Here is an 18,591-nt window from a genome sequence, read left to right as displayed (position 1 = left end):
ATAAGCATCGATCAACGTCTAATTTAATTTGTAACAAGTCCATCAGCTTTTGTAGATTCGAATGTTCACGTACGATATTCACAGTGAAAATGTTAGTCTACGGTTTAACATAATTCGTATTCAAATGCAATTCAAAAAATGATAGGAAATAGACAGATAAAGGTTTAAGAAAAACGCTGGACAACTTGACTTACATTAATTATTCGGTCGTTTCTTGGCCGAATGACCGGCGGTATATCCTGTTATGTTCACCGAGCACTGCTGTGGCGGCACCACACACATATAAGTATTATTATTACCCGGATAAGAGGAGGATATTCGTGTTAGTGCCACTTGTCGAATAGAGAATGCACAGGCACCAATAATCATGAATACTTCAGTCCCCGTACCTCAGCGCAAAACGGCTCTTGGAATCGGGATTATATTCGGTCGGTGCACTAGTTGCCTTAAGGCGAAACGAGAAAATGCAATCACTCACAATACAACGGTGTATATAAGTCGCGCCTGCACTACACGACTAACAGGTGGAAGAACGAGAAAAATAATCCTTGGGTATGTTTGCTTAGAGCTAGAACTTGCTTATTCACATCTCCGTAGAACGGGGATAAAGCGCTGGTAGATACAATGCAGAATTACATGCCGCGGTTAATTCACCCCAACTTCGAACGGAACGATTGCACGCACGCGGAACCCCGACGGCCGCAGGAATCGCACTGAAAGCTACTCTCTAGTTTCCTTCTTTCTCTCCCACCGCGCTAGCAGCGGACTCGACCGGGATACCATTGCCCCCACGCATCTCCCTCGCTTTGTGTAGAGGCAGGCACGGGCAGGCATAGCCTGATACAAACTCGATGAGACCTCGTTCATCTCGTACTTTGTAGTTCCTAGTCTAGTATAGATACACGATTCGCACGTGAAGCAGGAGGACATGTGTACGCTAAACTGTAGCGTTTTGGGCTGCTAATATTTGATGTTTAAACAGCGTGGTCGAAGCTGAGTCGCTCCCGGCCATCGTTTTGTCCTGCATTGACCGCTGACTTCGGACTTTGACTGAAGATGTATTTTGATTTACATTCATTTGTCGTCGCACAATTTCTGCGTACATCTATTTTGTGTAGAATGTCCCAACTTTTCTGTCCTCCAATGACGACGGTGTGTTACCTACCTTTAGCACGCGATAGTAGTTGGTTATGAAGAACTTCTCTTACCGGCGTGGCCAGCCATCGTAAGTGCGACGTCCTACCTTACCAGCCGTAAATAATATTTTGTTGCAACATGGGGCTTCCATGCCACTCGACCTGCTACCAACCTTCACCATCGCCGATTTTGCTTGAACTATGATATAGTATTTCAGATCCGTCAGTCTTACGAAAAAATCGTTAACACAAAAAAACTTCGCGAAGACGTTAAATGGATGCAAATATTTTTTGCCGATTCTTTCAGCAACTTAATGTATTTATTTTGTCTTTTGTTTTGTAGAAACGGTCTCAGTACGCGATTTTCATATGACGAGTGGGGATAGGTCAAAAAAAGTAACAGCTGGGATACTAAATTGGGAAGTGTTCTCGCATGCGAGAAAATCCCATAGAAACTCGAGTACGATGGGTTGCTGTTGGTCACATGATTAGGCGTAAATTTGAAATCCGTAATATAATAAACGAAGTCAATGGACCAATTGCTCTAACTGTATTCTAGTTTTTACTCACATAATGTAGCTGAACAAAATCGATATCCACGTCTTGATGCATTTATACATGATTAATGCATCCAAATTGTTATTACTGTACAAAGAGCTGGGTCGGTTACGTTACTTCAACAGCGTGTTAACCGGGTGAACAGAAAAACAAAACCCTCAATTGATTTGTCAGTATGTGAATTACAACAATTACGAAGTATTTTCAATTTTCCCAATTAGCTTAAACTCTTTAGTTCATTTAATACACCGATAATCACTGACTCCTTGTTCCATTAAATAAGTGTCATTTGTCGCTCATTATCAGTGAAAATGTATGTATAAGTACACGCGTCCTTCGTAATTCTAATACAGGTTGCCTGTTGCTAGGCGCTGCATGGCAATGAGCCATAAAATCACCGGCAGGAGTGACGCGTGCACAACAGCGTGGTCGCTACTCTATTGGAGCAAAATGTGCTACCTGACAGTGAATTTCAGGGATTTAAAATCGCTTGTAAACTAGATGTGCAATACAAGTAGTTAATTAATATCCAAGTTCTCGGAGAGTCTCAAAGCTGTACGTTCGTCTGAACAGGTATTCAGTGTGGTCGCAATAAATAAAAATGAAAGTAGGTATTCACCCTCTGACAGCCGACCCAACAGCAGCGTGGCGCGAGCTGTCAGAACAGCAAAAAGTCATCAAGATAATCGCTAAACTGCCGACAACCCCGGCCCCAAGTAATAAGGTAAGATTTTTTTTAAATTGATCAAAAGCAGAAGTAGCAATGGATCGTAATTCCTAACCCTACCTAACCTTGATAAATACAATGAAACTAAAAACAATTTTAGCTCCGTGTCGTTTGCATGAGTGACACTCACTCTTTGACTCCCTTCATTAAGTTTGACATCCCTGAGGGTGATATTTTCATTCATGCCGGAGACTTTACAAAGTGTGGAAGTCTAGAGGAGGTGATAGAATTCAACAATTGGATCGGTGAGCATGTTTCTCCATGCCTTGTCAGTCATCTATTTCAAACAAATAACAATTGTATCCCAAGTTTTTCAATATTTTTTCAGGGAGCCTTCCACACAAGCATAAGCTAGTGATAGCTGGGAATCATGAACTCAGCTTTGATCCGACGTTTACTCATCCATTTTCGGCACATGCTTCAAGCGATCGGCATAAACATACAGGAATCAGTGTGCTTGATGATATCCCAACATTAGGAATGTCCAAAGATGTTCTCGCAAATGCAATAAAGACCATGAACATCAGGGAACATTTAACGAATTGCATTTACTTGGAGGATTCTGAAATCGTGATCAATGGAATTAAAATATACGGTACTCCTTGGTAAGACTTGCATAATGATGAATAAACTCTGCAGCTCTAACACACTCTAAGCATTACTCTGACGGTCGATCAATCGCCGATAAGATAAATAATCTTAGTAGACGATACAAATTGATTTGTACTGAAGAAAAAATAATGTTACATTCGAGTTATGAGAAATTTACCAGTTCTTCTGGCTGCTACGACGCGATCCAAATACTTGATGAAAAATAGAAATTTCTATCTAGGAATGCATCTTATGACATTTAAAAAAAAAAACAAAAAGAAATACTGGCAAGTCCCGGGAACATTTTTCTATGTAAATTTTTGTCACTTTTTATGTTTACGAAAAACTTGAAACATTTCTCCGAAAATCGCTTAATCTCCCAGAGAAATGTAAATTTTTTCTGATGTATTTTCTGGGCTTTCAATGCAAATTTGTTTTATACATTCATTATTACGTTAACGTTAGGATATTCATTCTCATACTTTATTCTTACATGAACAGGCAGCCTGAGTTTTGTAAATGGGCTTTCAACGTTCCTCGCGGAGAGCCATGCTTGTCAAAATGGCAATTAATCCCAACAGATACGGACATTCTTGTAACTCATACGCCTCCTGTTGGTCATGGAGATTTGTGTTGCAGTGGAGTTCGAGCTGGATGTGTGGAGCTATTGACCACTGTACAAACTCGAGTACAGCCTAAATATCATGTGTTTGGCCATGTGCACGAAGGTATATTTTCGTTTTGGTTTATCACACAGAGTAGATTGAATGATTGTGTTTCCAGGATACCTGAATACATTTGTTTGCTGTTAGGTTTAGCAATGGAAATGGAATCTCTGCAGAACTAACTGTATGCATGCCTGCTCTAAATATATAATAATATTTAAATTTTATGCCATTTTCAGGCTACGGCATTTCTTCGGATGGAAAAATAATATTCGTCAATGCTTCAACATGCGACTTAAACTATCTGCCTAATAATATTCCCATAGTATTTGATATAACTTTACCCCCAGGAGAATCTAAAGCCTAAGTTTTACAAATTCCAATATCCAAAAGAAAGATACATATAATCGTATTGCCTGTGAGAGCTCAAAATTTGCCAATGTAACTATTTAAGGAGGGGCAAATGCACGTTGAGTAGTTGAAAATTAGACTTTCTCTCAGATATTATAGCAACTAAAAAAAATAATACATAGATATGCTATTTTGAGCCTCTGTTTTATACAATGTGATGTATGAATTCTAACGATGAAAGCCTTTGTAGGTAACGTAACTACTAGTATAGGACGTGCGGAGCTCTGTAAATACTGCATAGGTTGATATTTGGATCAATTTCAGTCCAAACTGAATCCAGGTTTACGAGCCTCCTTAAAGCTAATGTAATTCGGGCGTAGATTACAATCATCAACAAATATTTAGTTTTGCATCTGTAAACTTTCAGATTAACAGTTTGTAAGAAATACGAAAAAAAAAATTCTCTCAATCGGCACAAGAACCGTGCACGCGAGCTGAGTGTGAAAAAAAATTCAGATCGATAGGATCAACGGTTCCTTGATTATCGGATCAAAATGTTCACCATGCACCTAATTTAACACAAATGTATGTATGCCCCCCCCCCCAGGTAGAGTAAACCACAGGCGATCTTTTTTGCTTCTTTTCGCAAATACGTGCACAAGTGAATTTGACAGCCTGAATTTTCGTAATTATAAAGTATTCCTCGATTCCTTAATACAGAAATGATTTCCAAGATGAAAGTATTTCGTTTGAAATAAAACTAGAGAATTTCAAACTCATCTGAAATCGACGCAAAAATCATTTCAAAATATTTGACCGTATTTCACGCTGAACAAAATGATGGGAAAAGTAAATGAAATAGGATCTCAAAATCTACTAAATGATGCCTAAATCCTAGAAATTTATAGTGTATATTTCGGAAGACACGCAAAAAATGACAAGAATCTCCTATGGTTCACTCTTGAAGACCAATCAAGACAGAAAAAAAACGAATCCATTACTTTTACGAAATATTATCTCGCTAGCTGCATTTCACTCTCATTATCAAGCTCATTTACATATAACGTAATAAATCGGCGAATTTCACTGGTACATATAATCTAACAATTGCAAAATCCGAGACCGAATACTATAGAATAGTTTCATTTTATTCGTTACTAGTTTATCTGTACACTATTGCGGGCATTTACTCAAAATTCAGCTGATACTATCATCACTTACTCAGATTAAATGAAATTTACTCAAACGTGTGCATAACATTAGTTTGATAAAATAGTAATTGGTAAGTTTTTGTATCTTTTATACTGAACCGAGTTTATCGCGATTCCTTTCTTGTCTTTTGTATATTTCTACTTTGTTACTAAAATTTGTTGTTATTTGTTGTTGTGTGTATATATATATACCTATATATAAATATAAATCCTGCATCATATATCAAAATTTTTAAGCTTGGAGCCGGAGTGGGTCGATTTTCCCTTCTTACTGTTTTCAAGCTTTTTCCAAAAAAAAAAACGATAAAAAAATCAGATGCGTAAGTCATTTTACTTTGAATGGTTGCTGAAACATTTTTTTTATGTCACATGGGATTTTTTGATTAGTTTTTTGGACTCGATTAATCGATGCATCGATTACCCTTAGCTTAGTAGCCATCGCTACAGCGAGTTATCCACCCCTGACCTTGGTTGTATAGAATAATGCAGAAATGCTGAACATTACACATCTTCAATGTCTCATTCGACATAAAATATGAATAACAGTGAATAAAATGAAATGCTATACATGCCAAAGAAAGAGTTAATATTAAGTCTGTTTTTAACAATTTTAACTTAACCAGTCAATTTGTTGTCACAGATTCAGTAAAAATATTTCAATGCTAATACTGAATAAAATTTGAAATAATCATACCTATTTTGGCTTCGTATCGTTTTAGTCTACCTCTTCGGATACTAAGTATTATTATTAATACTGTCACCTATTTTTATTTCAGAATGTAGGACTGATATAGGAAAAGTATGATGAAAAAAGGGTAGATAGTATTATAATTATTAAAGTATGCTGGTAAATGGGAGAAACACAATTACAGACTGGAATGTACTGAAATTATATATTTCAAATAACACGTGGAATAATGTGTAATTTTTGTTTACACCAAAATATTGTAGGGGGAAAAAAAAAGAAAAAAAAAAAATGTAATGTAAATAATAAAAGGGTGTGTTAATTCGGATAAATGATGTTAGTAATCACAATCCCAACATCTTTACAAATGTTTGTACTAGACAGAAAATATCTAATAAAATAGTATGAAAGATGATCAATATGTGTCTCAGTTGTACCTTTCATTTATTTTCTTTATGTCGCCAAGTTTGCTTCCCATTTTTTTTTCCATATTATGAATACCTTCAAAAAAAAAAATTCCATTTTTCGAGTGTTTTTTAAATTTTAGTCTCTAAATAATTATTGAATGGCAAGTCGTGCACAATTTGACTGGACAATAATGAGTGAACGTTGCAATATTAAGATTGCATAGATTCAAGGAGTATACTTTTTTACTATTTTTTCCTTTTACCACTCAAGTTCAGTATATGTTTTTAACAAGATAGAATAAAAAGTAGATCGCCTTATTAAACCGTAAAATATGTACATCAAATATGTATCTACCATACAAAATAATTTATATATAGATTTTAATATGGTAGACAATTCCATATCGCGTAATTCCTTTTTTCTTTGTTTTTTTTTTTTTTTTTTTGATCAACAATATATGATTCTTCAATAGAATATATATATATAATTCTTTTACCGCAAATACTGATAGGTTGTAAAGCATTTGCAATCAATATTACAATATACAATTTTACTTTTCATGGTAAATACGAAAAAAAATTTCAATCAAATTTTATCCCCTTATATACGAAGATTTTTCAACATTGCGAATGTCATACAATATCAATTATTGAGATATTTGACGTATAAGTAACTTACGAAACTGAAAATATTTCATGATTAAAAAATTACATTTTCTGGTAACAACATCGTGAACATGGTTGCTAAATATTGTTATGCTAACAATTCAATATATCAGCAGTAGTTTGATTGGAATCTATCCATGTAATTGGGAGCAATGTTAATTAAAAAATTTATGTTATGGCAAACTTGATTATAATAAAACGGGGAATAGTTCATTATCGCTAAGGTGTACGATCTACGACTGTCATAAGCAAATAGGAATTTCATGACACTAACAATTAGACTCGACAGAATCTGCATAACTTATACATGATCATTGTCTGCATACACTGGACATTGGCATAGACATTGGTAAAAATATGGAAAAAAAGCTTATCGAAATTATCAATAAATTTGTCTGACACACATGAACAAGTCCAAGTCTAGAGATTCCATCGCACAGTAAATCTTCCAGTTTCTACAATTATCATTACCAGGGAGACAGCAGACCTGCTTAGCATGTGATAACAATAATCAACTAACATGCAATGGCATATTTTGCCTGGGTTCGATATTCTAAAGATTTACATGCTTAGTATGGTACATTGGAGAACAAATACGAAACAGATTCGCCGTTGTGGGTTCTCCTTACAGCCTCCGCAAACATCATGGAAACGTCGATGCACTGAAAACAATATCAACATTTTGAGGCAACATTTTAGCAACAGCAAATAGTTCAATTTGCCAAAATGATAATGAAAATGATTCGAACTCCACTCCATCATCCCCATACTCAAATTACCTGAATTTTTGGACAGTCTTTCATGTGACCATCCTGAGGGATTGTGTTTGTAACAACTACGGCTTCGAAACATGCGTTATTTATCCTGGATATAGCAGGACCGCTGAAAATTCCGTGTGTTAGAATTGCATATACTTTGGTCGCTCCTGCTTCTAACAGCTTTTCTGCAGCATGACATATTGTTCCGCAAGTATCTGCCATGTCATCGACCAAAATTGCTATTCTGTCCTTAACATCTCCTACGAGGACCATACTCGCCACTTCGTTTGCCTTCTTCCTCTCTTTGTGAATAAGAGCGAACTCGACGTTGAGTCGATCCGCAATTGACGTTACTCTAATTGTGAGAAAAAAGAAGAAAAAACCTTAGAATGTACAAGACTGACGGAAATGGTACGAAATAAAAGTGATTAAAATTACGATATGATACCTTTTAGCACCACCAGCGTCTGGAGATACAATAATGCTGTTCCTCCATTCAACAATGTTCTCTTTGATCCATTTGAGCACTGCTGGCTCTGCGTACAGATTATCAACGGGAATGTCGAAAAATCCTTGAATCTGACTAGCATGCAGATCCATGGTGATAATGTGGTCTGCTCCTGCTACCGACAGCATGTTCGCCACTAACTTTGCGGAGATCGGAGCACGACTCTGTAATCGAAATTTATTGAATAAGTAGTTGTAGAAAGAAGGAGCCCGTCGTCAAGTCCATTTGCAACTGAGAATTTCCTGTAACTTTAAAAAACAAAAAGTTTTCTATTAACCTGCTACTAGGTGTATACATTCTAAATATTATAGCAGTATATCAAATAAACTTTGACGCCAAAGAAGAATACGATAATTCACATGTTAATGACATGTTACTATCGTCGTATCACATCATAGTCGAGTGATGAAAAGATAAAGTTTATGAAACATAAGAAACAATATTTCAGCCTCAGTTCTTGAGCGCTGTTTCGAAGAATTTGTTTATACAAGTAAATTCAGATCATTGGAACAATTTATTTGATCAATCACTGCTATTATATTAGATTTTTCTTCAGTTAATGGTCGGTTATTCTTATATACCGAAAAATCTCTTTTCTGAGGGGACAAAATATAAATACAATGGCAAAATGCCGATGAAAGAAAATATTATGTATTCACGTGTATAAGTAATACGTATTTAGAAAAAAAAAAAAAAATTAAGAATATAATGCAAAAAAACAAATAACGAAAGAATATAGAGGAAAAAGATGTTGCAAATGCACCCCAGTTAGGCTCAATAGGATCTGTGAGTAAAGCACAACCTGCAAGTTATTCATTAATAACTACAAAAACCAACGTATATAATGCACTTCACAAAACATTTAAAATCCGACACAATAACTCAATTTTTATTTCGTTACAACAATAAAATTATGATAATAATTTACCAATAACCCTTCCAATCAAAATTTGTCCTTAGATATTGCATCTTTTGATGTTACGTTAATAATAATAATAATGACAATAACACTAATAATCTCACTTCAAATAAACTGTGTGCTTGTATAAAAGAAATGAAGCATTCCATGCCAAAAGGGCGAGTTTTGAATCTGACCGTTTTTCAATTTGGTCAACTTTTTTTTTATATAAAAGTGGCAAGATGGTGGAAAAAAAAATCGTGACCGTGTTATTTTTGCAATGTAGCGATACAAATCTGCTGCATCTAGCCCAATACTGGACCTCTTCTCAGAGTTTGAACTATCGAAAATATTACAAAGGTACAAATCAGCCAACTTATCGTTGGCTTATCAAAAATACAAATGTCCTACCTATTATTAACAGAGATGTGTATGAATGTTTTATGTAATGTATCAAAACACCTCCGAATTCAAACTTTGAACTTTGTTTGCATGTTAATGTGCTCCTCGATTAAAATGAATTTGCTAACGAAATGCCTAATTTTGAACTTTTCATCAGCAAACAAATTTATATAAATTTCAACCCTCTGTTTTTCCTACTAAGCTGGAAACTGACAGGAACTTGATTTTCAATATTTATCCAACGATTTCCACTACATTTTCGCTTCGAAAATTACGAAAAGAAAATTGCAGTTTAACCGAATCTTTTTTGACTTGGTGAATCTGCGATAAACTTGACGGAATAATTTTAAAAAGAATTTACAATACTTTCAGTAAATTTCTTCGAATATAAATGTCATCTTTCATGCGGCAGAGTTATGTGCGATAAGTAATAAATCAAAAATACGTAGTATTAATTTTTAGAAACAATAAGTTGATTGTTGGGTATCTTAAAATAGTTAGAAAATCTAGGAATTTTAAGATTCATTCAAAGACGAGAAAGGATTGATTGGAATAAAATTACTAAAAAAAAAAATCTATAATATGTACCGAAATTTGATTAATCCTTTCAATATGCAATAACGTAGACTGTAATATTTACACATTGTGAGATGTAATGTGAGATATGAAATGCATTGTTCAAGAAGACAAAGAATAATAGTAATTATAATTACAACTAATGATAACAAGGAAAAACTTAAAGCATACAGTTTCAATGAAGCTGGAACGTCACAAAAGCTTCGGACTATAATTATTGGAACTTAATCTAGACCATGGCAGTAGCTAGGCGAATTTGTATTAGCGACGTAAAAACAAGGTAACATATAGCATTCGTGTATCCCGACGGCACATTATTATCGATGTATGTAAGTGTTACGATTGGATACAATTTCTGAAATTAGTATGGTGAATAAAGTGGGTAAAAATTAAAAGAATAAAAATCATTAAAAAAAAAAAAAACACGTCACATACAGATTAGTACCCAAAACAATGAACGTACGAATGCCCGAAAAAATAACCATAATCGATAAAAACTAACAGAATTATATAAACACACGCTATTATATTAATATTTTGCCCTCTCATTCAATTCAGTTTGTCAAAATGCTCATCCCGAACATTTCATTCATTCATTATGATGTCATTGCGCTGTATAAACAACAATCAAGGATTTTGTTAGTCCTACAAAAATAGCTGTTTGGGTATAATTAAACAATTAAATTCAAAATTGAAGTAATCATCAAGTTATAAATACAAAACGCTCCACTCTACAATATCGTTCGTCTTCATACTCACTGTCGTCAGGTCGGGCACAAAATCCTGAAAATACCCAACTATTTATTCAGAATTTGATTACACGCCTATATACTTGATTTCTTACGTCTATCTCTATATAGAAAACTCAATAATAATCAAACAATTGAGTAATATATGGAACATTAAGCGACTAATATACCAGCTCCAAGAGTTCGACCATTTTCTAATTGATCAATTTTCCTTTCTCCCAAAGCCAACACACGTAACTGGAATATCCACAAATTATTAGGATTCTTCCCTAATTCTTTTCATTTTTGCATACAAATTGTTTTTTAATTTATCGTTTTGATAGATCTATCAATTTTTTTAATAATTATAATCTCGTAATATGTAAATACTAATTAGGGAATCCATTCAGACGTTGAATTGAAAATTTAATGTGATTCAAACTTGAACTAAGAATTGGATTATAATAAAGTTTTAAATTACTCCAACAATTAAGATGAAAAGTTTCCATTTTTCACTTTGATTCAAGTTTTCGTCATACAAAAGTTGAGAACAAATGAAAGACAAAATTGTATATATCGCGAAATTGCTATGAATATATTTCATCGTGATGAAATTATTTCAAGAGTTGTGTAAATATGTTTTCAATGTACGTATTCACGGTATGAAAGTCGGATTACAGACGAATATTCAACATACTTCACAGTTTCGATAAGATTTCTACAGAATTTGAGATAAGCGTTTGAAAGTTTATTGACCTATCAAAACGAAAGGTTCTAAAAATTCATATTCCAAGTACATGTGGATTTATAAAAAAAAAAACTTTGAAACATTATATCTGCTTCTTAATTTTTAAATTAATTGAAAAGCAAACGACTGTCCTCAAAGGCTGGTCAATTTCGTACAAAGTGTCACGTACGTAGAATAACCTTTGTAATTTTATTTTCAATCATCGTCGGCTTTGCGTGATATTCACAATTTGTTCGATAGTACGTACGTATTAAATATTGCTTGCGCATATAATCAAATATCACCGAGGGGGTTTGACAAATTCTCACAATCAAACGTTACTCCGTTTATACTTACACGTTTGATTATCACGATTTTGTTTACATGAGCTAAATTAATAAAATGACCCCCTTCGAAGCGACATCGACTGCGTCACGGTTTTGCAATACTACATTACGGTCAGCCAATTCTTGATAACCTCGGGTTGTTATTCGACGATAATGATAATTAAGTTTGTGACGCTTTGATTTCAAATAAATTTCCATTCGATTCATTGAAACATTTTTCTACATTAAGTTTCAAAGTTTCTCTTCATATAATTTCGATTTAATTATTTACACACGTTTCAAACTTTTATTTCGCAGTTATCATGTCAGCTGAAATGCAATGTATACGGATGTTTTAAATTGCTGATGACAAATCCCCGTCTCATTTTTCTGTACACTTATGCAAAAAAACAACAAACTCCTTTATCGAGCATTACGCATCGTCAGAAACAACGCAGTATCAAACTGTAACTACACTGTAGAAAATAAATATGTCTCAGTTACTAGCTTATTCCTGATAGTTCCACATATACAGAAAAGGTTTTTTCCTAATTACCTTATTAACATAAATAATAATTTTAATCGCACACTTTGAAACGTAAAACAATGAAGTTTTTTTTTATACTGATACATTGTTTAACAATAGTGTTTAACAAAATTTTTAGGTTTAATAAAAATGCGAATACATGTGAAATATCTTGATTTGCAAGAACATTTAGGTTTAGTAAGAATGCGAATACATGTGAAATATCTTGATTTGCAAGAACATTTATGTTAAAAAATGCATCAGTTTTATTGAGGTTGCCCAATTTCATCCACCCGCAAGCTTCCGTTCACCAACTTTATGCAAGCCGCGACAAAGTTTACACACGTATCATTTATAAGTGTAACTGACCAAATTTCAGGCACCCTTGCCGTAACAGAATGAACAAAATAATCACAGATGTCGATCTCCCAGCTTGAAATTAATCAAAACGTGTTAAAACAACTATACATACATACAAATGTAACATGTAATACAATGCATTAAAGATATGATGAATCGTGATTTAATTATTATTATGATAGTAATAACATGATTGGGTTAATGATGAAAATTCTTTTGCCGCCGTGTGAAAGATATACCAAATTGTACCGTAGACGTATGATAGACGCCACGATGTTGATCTGCGAATCAGGATGAATTCTTTGTTTCCCCAAAACATGAATTTATACAAAATGCTGTAAATATATATGAGTAAAATAAAGCTGCAGCAAAAGTTCGTTTAGGAAACAAACAAATCATTCTTTTCTCCCCCCCCCCTGTGTACATCGCCGTTTCCATAAACTGTTATTCCCAAAAATGACTTACAAATTCATTCTTCCATAAACACTCGCAAAAGCTACAAAAAAATTTAAAACAGCAGTAAGGAAACTGCTGTAAGTTACCCTGAACTTCCACTCGTTCGACTTCATGATGAAGCGAGTCTTAGTGGAGTCTGACTTGTCCCCACCATCACCACCCTGCGAAGACACCACACAAAACAATTTACATCTTGTCTAGAAGAGTTAATTCCGTTCCAAGATTTCATGGTTATCTCTTCCTATTTTTGCATTGCCGTTCGATTTTTCATATGCTAATTATCCGTGTGCTTTAACAATAATCCACATTAAATATGGTTATATATATATATATACATGTACATATATATTCATTCCGTTTCACAGGTAAATTAAATCCGACGTTGTTTATTACGAGTATTGTTTTTTCTTCTATTTTTATTTCGATATTATTCATCTAATCTTTAAGCAAGTATGCCTGTGAAGAATAACGGCGAATAATTTATTATTTAAATTTGAATTTTGTTTATAATATATAGATATACACCATCGTCACTCGACGTTAATAAGAATAATTTGTTATTCGGTCAACTGTATCACATCTCCACAGTACTTTCACTCCCGGGCAATCTGAATAGAAAACTTTCCAATCGGTCTGATAAAACTTTTTATTCATTTTAGTTGAATTAATTTGACGTATTTAGTTACGGAATGTGTGGTTCAGTCTCTAACACCAAAGAAAAGGTGTCAAACTAGAATAGAAGTAAAGTAAATGTTTAGTCGTCAGTCAGCAGCTGGCAGGGTATTAGAAATTTCTAATTGAAAATACTTAGAGCATGTGGGTGTAAAAGTATTGATTTTAAACACAGATCCATTTTACACCACAAAATATATATTTACATTTTGTTGGCTAATCGTAACTGATCAAGTATCATTGGGTTGCTTTTACCGCAAAGAACAATAACTGTGAAATTGTTAAGTGTAATTTCTATAATCATCACTCTTTGAATAATATATTATTTACACATATTGGTAGTGAAATATATTACACCATTTTCTAATTAGTTTCAGATGGAAAAAACAATGGCATATATATATATATATATACACACATACAAACAAACATTGTTATATGACAGGCAGTGAATTGTAAAAATCAAGATATAAATGGTGCAACTAATATCGCAAGTACAAGTATAGAAACACAGTAAAATGTGCTAGATAGTTTGTAATACTGAATTGATACAGACACTGAATATAAAAATAGTCAATTCTAAAAAGAGAAGACAATTTCCAAATTAAAAACGAATTTACTATGAAAGAATACTCGTACTGATATACGAAGATATATTCATGCGTAAGTTGAATTTCGAGGAAACAAAATCTGAAACTAACTTTCGAGCCAAAAATACTTGTGATAATTTTGTTGGGAAATTTTTATTGACTTATGCAGAAATTGACGCTGACGATTTGAATGACATATTTTATTATTGATGAAATCTATTGTTGTTCATCAAAAAAAATGTGATTCAAGACTACCATATAGTTTTGGCCACACTGATACTGATTAATTTATTAATCAACAACATGTATAAACATGAAAAAATACAATGGGGTTAAATAAAATGTTTAGATTAGGAACACTGAATAGCTTGCGCATCTTGTCGTAATAGTTAATAACAAAAATGGTATTATATACATTTAAAAAAAAAAAAAACCCACAAACAGAATGAAATTTGATAAAGGTTATCAAACTGTAAACAGATTGCAATTAGCTGACAATGTTTATCTGCTGTAATTGCTTTGCTGGGAAATATAATCGAATGCAAATTTAATTTCAATAACGATTATCTAGTGGTTTGCATCATTGGTCAATTATCACCCCATTATATATTTTACATTCTTTATATTATTTCAAGGTGTCCAGCGACTGAGGATTTTAAAACTCTATCATAATTCTGGGTCTGTAATATATTTCCTTTTTTTCAGCTACGTTTATTGGCTAAGTTTGATTTTTGCTCGGCTTTTTCACTTGAATTCTGCGAGATTATGGAACAAAGTTTGAAGAGAATCCACCAAAGATCGTTTTTACCTAGCGCCTGATGGTGAAGACTTTCAAAAGCAAATGATAGGAAACAAGTGTGCAATGAGAAGAAATTTTCAGTACTCTAAATTTGGCCAATCGAACATTATATATGACCACATACAAAGTGATGAAACAAAACGAGATATTATCAAATCAGCACCGTTATGCGGTCTGCCAAAGTTCACATCAAAAGCTTACGTATGCAATGATGCAATATGTATGATTTCGATTTTGACATTTCAAATTCTAAGTTGTTTGGATTTCCAAGGTTTTTCAGCTCACTGAACACCCTGAATTTCAAACAATTCAATTATGCGAAGACTACAGATTGAAAATTACATTGGGAATATTTTCAAATAATATCTGTAAATGTGGACGAATTTGAACAAATCCTCAGGTTTACCATTGATATTTGAAATATTAATTAATTCATCGCTTGATACATACGTGTGATCTAAATTTGCTTACTCCTAATAAAATTATAAAGAAAGAAAATACACGTACAAATTGGAAAGCAGCAAATGCACCAAATGACGTACAGTAATTTTTCAGCAAATTTCTTAGAATTCATACTGGAAAAATTTGATACGAATTTGATGCAAATACGCCAATTGTGAGAAAACATGGTAAAAAAAAAAAAAAAACTAAATAAACTAAATTGAAATAAATATATAAATAACAAGAAGTTCATACACACATGGTAAACTATACGAGTATAATTAATAACTGGGAATAAAAAGTAATGCTCACATCTCCTACCTTATCCTTCTTGTCCTGCCTGGCATATGGGAAGCAAGGGATGACTGCTGTTACTCGAGATGCAGAGGCAATCTTGCATGCATTGATCATAATCAGCAGCTCCATGAGATTGTCATTTACCTCGCCACTGCCGCTTTGAATAATGTAAACATCTTCGCCACGTACAGACTCTCCGATTTCCACGCTGAGAATGAAAAATGTTACAATTTTTCATTAAACTACATAAAATGGTGAAGATATCGCGCCGCCCAAAGATACTAGTACGAGGTGGATACATCAAAGAAGAAAAAGACACGTTTAGTCACGTTGCTATTGTGTCGTCGAAAGGTAACTTATTGTTACATTGAATGAAATGAGATCAGTTACATAAATTCAGTTTCTGATACTTTAGGGAGCTTATTTCAATCTGCTGGTCGTCGACAATTTACTTTATTACATAGGAAAAGAAGGAAATACAATTTTCATAAAAATTATCCGCTTTTTGTAAAGTTACACATTGATTTTTTGATTAATTTCAAATGTTGCAAGCCTTCGACTCTTCAGAAAAGTAGACTCGAGAAAGTAAACAATGGAACTTTTATGATAACTTGCGAAGAAAAAGAATAGAGCCATGAAATAATTGCTTCTGTTCAAATAAGATTACATCATGTTTTATTTGTTCAGCATTTCTTAAATAGTTAGAAACTCTTTCGTTTGAATTCAAAGCAACGTTTCTAGTTGGAATCTAACGTGATATTATCATTTTGCGAATGGATAAGCGATTATTAACGAAACTAAAGCTTTGTTGTTTGGTTATTTATTAGCAATTACTTTGAAAAATTGGAATTTTTCAAAAATAATTGCAATGTAAATAAATCTGCATTCTTTTCACATGTAAAAGTTGATTAATAGCGGGACTCTCAAATGTTTGGAAGGTCTTCAATATTTTGTGATAAACATTTGGCGAATCTTAATCAAATCGCGTATGATAATTTTTGATCCTTCAGAATGTGACGATGTAGAAATGAAACGTGTACCGGTAAGACTGTTGAGTATAAAAATAAAGGTAGGTAGTAAAAAAATTGCATGCATAAATATACGACGTTATATTTGGTCGTTATAAATATCGGATGTGATTTCAAGTAATGATACAGGAAAACTTTGTCAGCATCGAAAGAGTTTCGATACAGAACAGTGCCCACTACCAACAAACGGCAAGGTCGTTGTAATCATGATGTATTAAAGGCAACGTCAACCTACACAAGAAATTGCGCGCAGCCGTCTAATACGTACATAATATGTATGTATGTATGTACATAGGTACGCAAAATGACGCGAAATATCAATGATTACGTACGCGGAGCAATAGATCTGATAAAAGTAAAAAAGACTCGTTCTATTACTAGAGTCGGACGGGAAGGCAAAGGACAAAAAGACATGAGGGAATTAAACAACGCGGCGTGGCGTTGCGAGGATCTCCGGTGAACGGTGATTGGCGCAAGAGGGGTTCGCGTACCTGTCGAAGCAAGGGTGCCAGAATAAACGACGCTAATTCCGAGAACGATTTACCCAGATTTCAGGCGACTGTTTAGATATTTTAGAGCTTCGATGAAGCGGGATAGAATTTTGTCGACGAGTTGGATTGGCCATTGCTCCGCGAGGAAGCGGCGCGGGTCCTGACTCTTTATAAGATAAAAGGATAAATAAGGGCTGCAATGATGTAGTTACCATGTTTCGAGGTTGCTGAATTTTTTCGTGACAACCTTCCCGATGTCGATTCCAAGCCTGTCGACTATTCGCTGCGCCAGGTCCGGGTGCGACGTACCGCTGAATACTTTGATATTTGGCATTCTGCTCCGTAGTACGCTACCGCCACGAGGTTTCTCTAACTTTGCGCGTAACAAACTCCTCGCACGGACTGGTTGCGAGACGGGCATTACTGTAAATCCGAACGACCAATCAGAGCCGTCCGGAAATTATCAGTATGCGGACCCAGCGCTCCCTCATGTCCGCTTACCGAATTACTTGCATTTCAAATCTTTGATCTTAGGGTGGATTTTCACTGGCGGCAAAATGCTTTATTCACCGGTAGGAATGCCGATAAAGTAATAAAGTGCTGCCTGATGCACGCTGCATGCGAATTATCCATTTTTATTATTATTTACATTGGTCTGGAACTAGGCAGTAAAAGACTGCCGCAGCATTTTGTTGTCCACGAAAAGCTCGCATGCCTCATGGGGTAAATGGTAACGGCCACTCGGTATACTCTATCTCTCTTGCTCTGCGCTGTGATTATCTGGCCGATCATTCAAATTGGCCAATTTTTCTGTTATTTTTTTTTTTTCATATTCTCACGAATTTCCAGCGAGTTTTAAGAGGATGCTATGGGTAGTCTCTAGTAACTGAATAAAATATCACTCATTTTGACTATTACCCAGAGTCTACGCATCACTGAAATGAAAATGGCGCGGATAGCACATTTTAGCCACTGCAATGTCGAACAAGAATATTCAAAAGCTTCTGTCTT

At 34.3% G+C, this 18,591-nt stretch overlaps 3 protein-coding genes across 7 annotated transcripts in view; 1 reads left to right on the top strand and 2 right to left on the bottom strand.

Moving 5' to 3' along the window:
• The window catches only part of LOC124175427, a 29,481-nt gene extending 28,587 nt beyond the window's left edge, over positions 1 to 894 (bottom strand). Inside the window, exon 1 of the mRNA XM_046555672.1 lies at positions 195 to 894. The gene's annotated coding sequence lies outside the window, so the exon portion shown is untranslated. The remainder of the gene's footprint in view (positions 1 to 194) is intronic.
• A 1,193-nt stretch (positions 895 to 2,087) lies between these two features.
• Positions 2,088 to 6,190, top strand: LOC124176308 (metallophosphoesterase domain-containing protein 1). The gene is made up of 5 exons (XM_046557426.1): positions 2,088 to 2,418; positions 2,522 to 2,666; positions 2,750 to 3,026; positions 3,514 to 3,740; positions 3,917 to 6,190. The coding sequence occupies exons 1-5, from the start codon at positions 2,296 to 2,298 to the stop codon at positions 4,042 to 4,044; spliced, it is 900 nt and encodes a 299-aa protein (XP_046413382.1). The 5' UTR covers positions 2,088 to 2,295; the 3' UTR covers positions 4,045 to 6,190.
• A 357-nt stretch (positions 6,191 to 6,547) lies between these two features.
• On the bottom strand, positions 6,548 to 18,016 carry LOC124176306 (ribose-phosphate pyrophosphokinase 1). Of its 5 annotated transcripts, none has more exons than XM_046557421.1 (6): positions 17,793 to 18,016; positions 16,077 to 16,269; positions 13,349 to 13,423; positions 8,204 to 8,427; positions 7,777 to 8,110; positions 6,548 to 7,659 (listed from the first exon to the last, which is right to left on the bottom strand). In XM_046557421.1, exons 1-6 carry the CDS (start codon positions 17,999 to 18,001, stop codon positions 7,567 to 7,569), a joined length of 1,128 nt encoding a protein of 375 aa, XP_046413377.1. In that variant the 5' UTR covers positions 18,002 to 18,016; the 3' UTR covers positions 6,548 to 7,566. The 5 variants fall into 5 exon arrangements, with proteins under 5 accessions (XP_046413377.1, XP_046413376.1, XP_046413378.1 ...); XM_046557420.1 differs by having other exon boundaries at positions 16,086 to 16,269; positions 17,793 to 18,003; XM_046557422.1 differs by lacking the exon at positions 13,349 to 13,423 and adding an exon at positions 10,899 to 10,922 and having other exon boundaries at positions 16,086 to 16,269; positions 17,793 to 18,003.
• Between the last annotated feature and the right edge of the window lie 575 nt (positions 18,017 to 18,591).

Source organism: Neodiprion fabricii, chromosome 2 (assembly GCF_021155785.1).
Source record: "Neodiprion fabricii isolate iyNeoFabr1 chromosome 2, iyNeoFabr1.1, whole genome shotgun sequence".
In the NCBI taxonomy this organism is placed as follows: Eukaryota; Metazoa; Arthropoda; class Insecta; order Hymenoptera; family Diprionidae; genus Neodiprion; species Neodiprion fabricii.
This window is presented reverse-complemented; position numbering and strand designations above follow the sequence as displayed.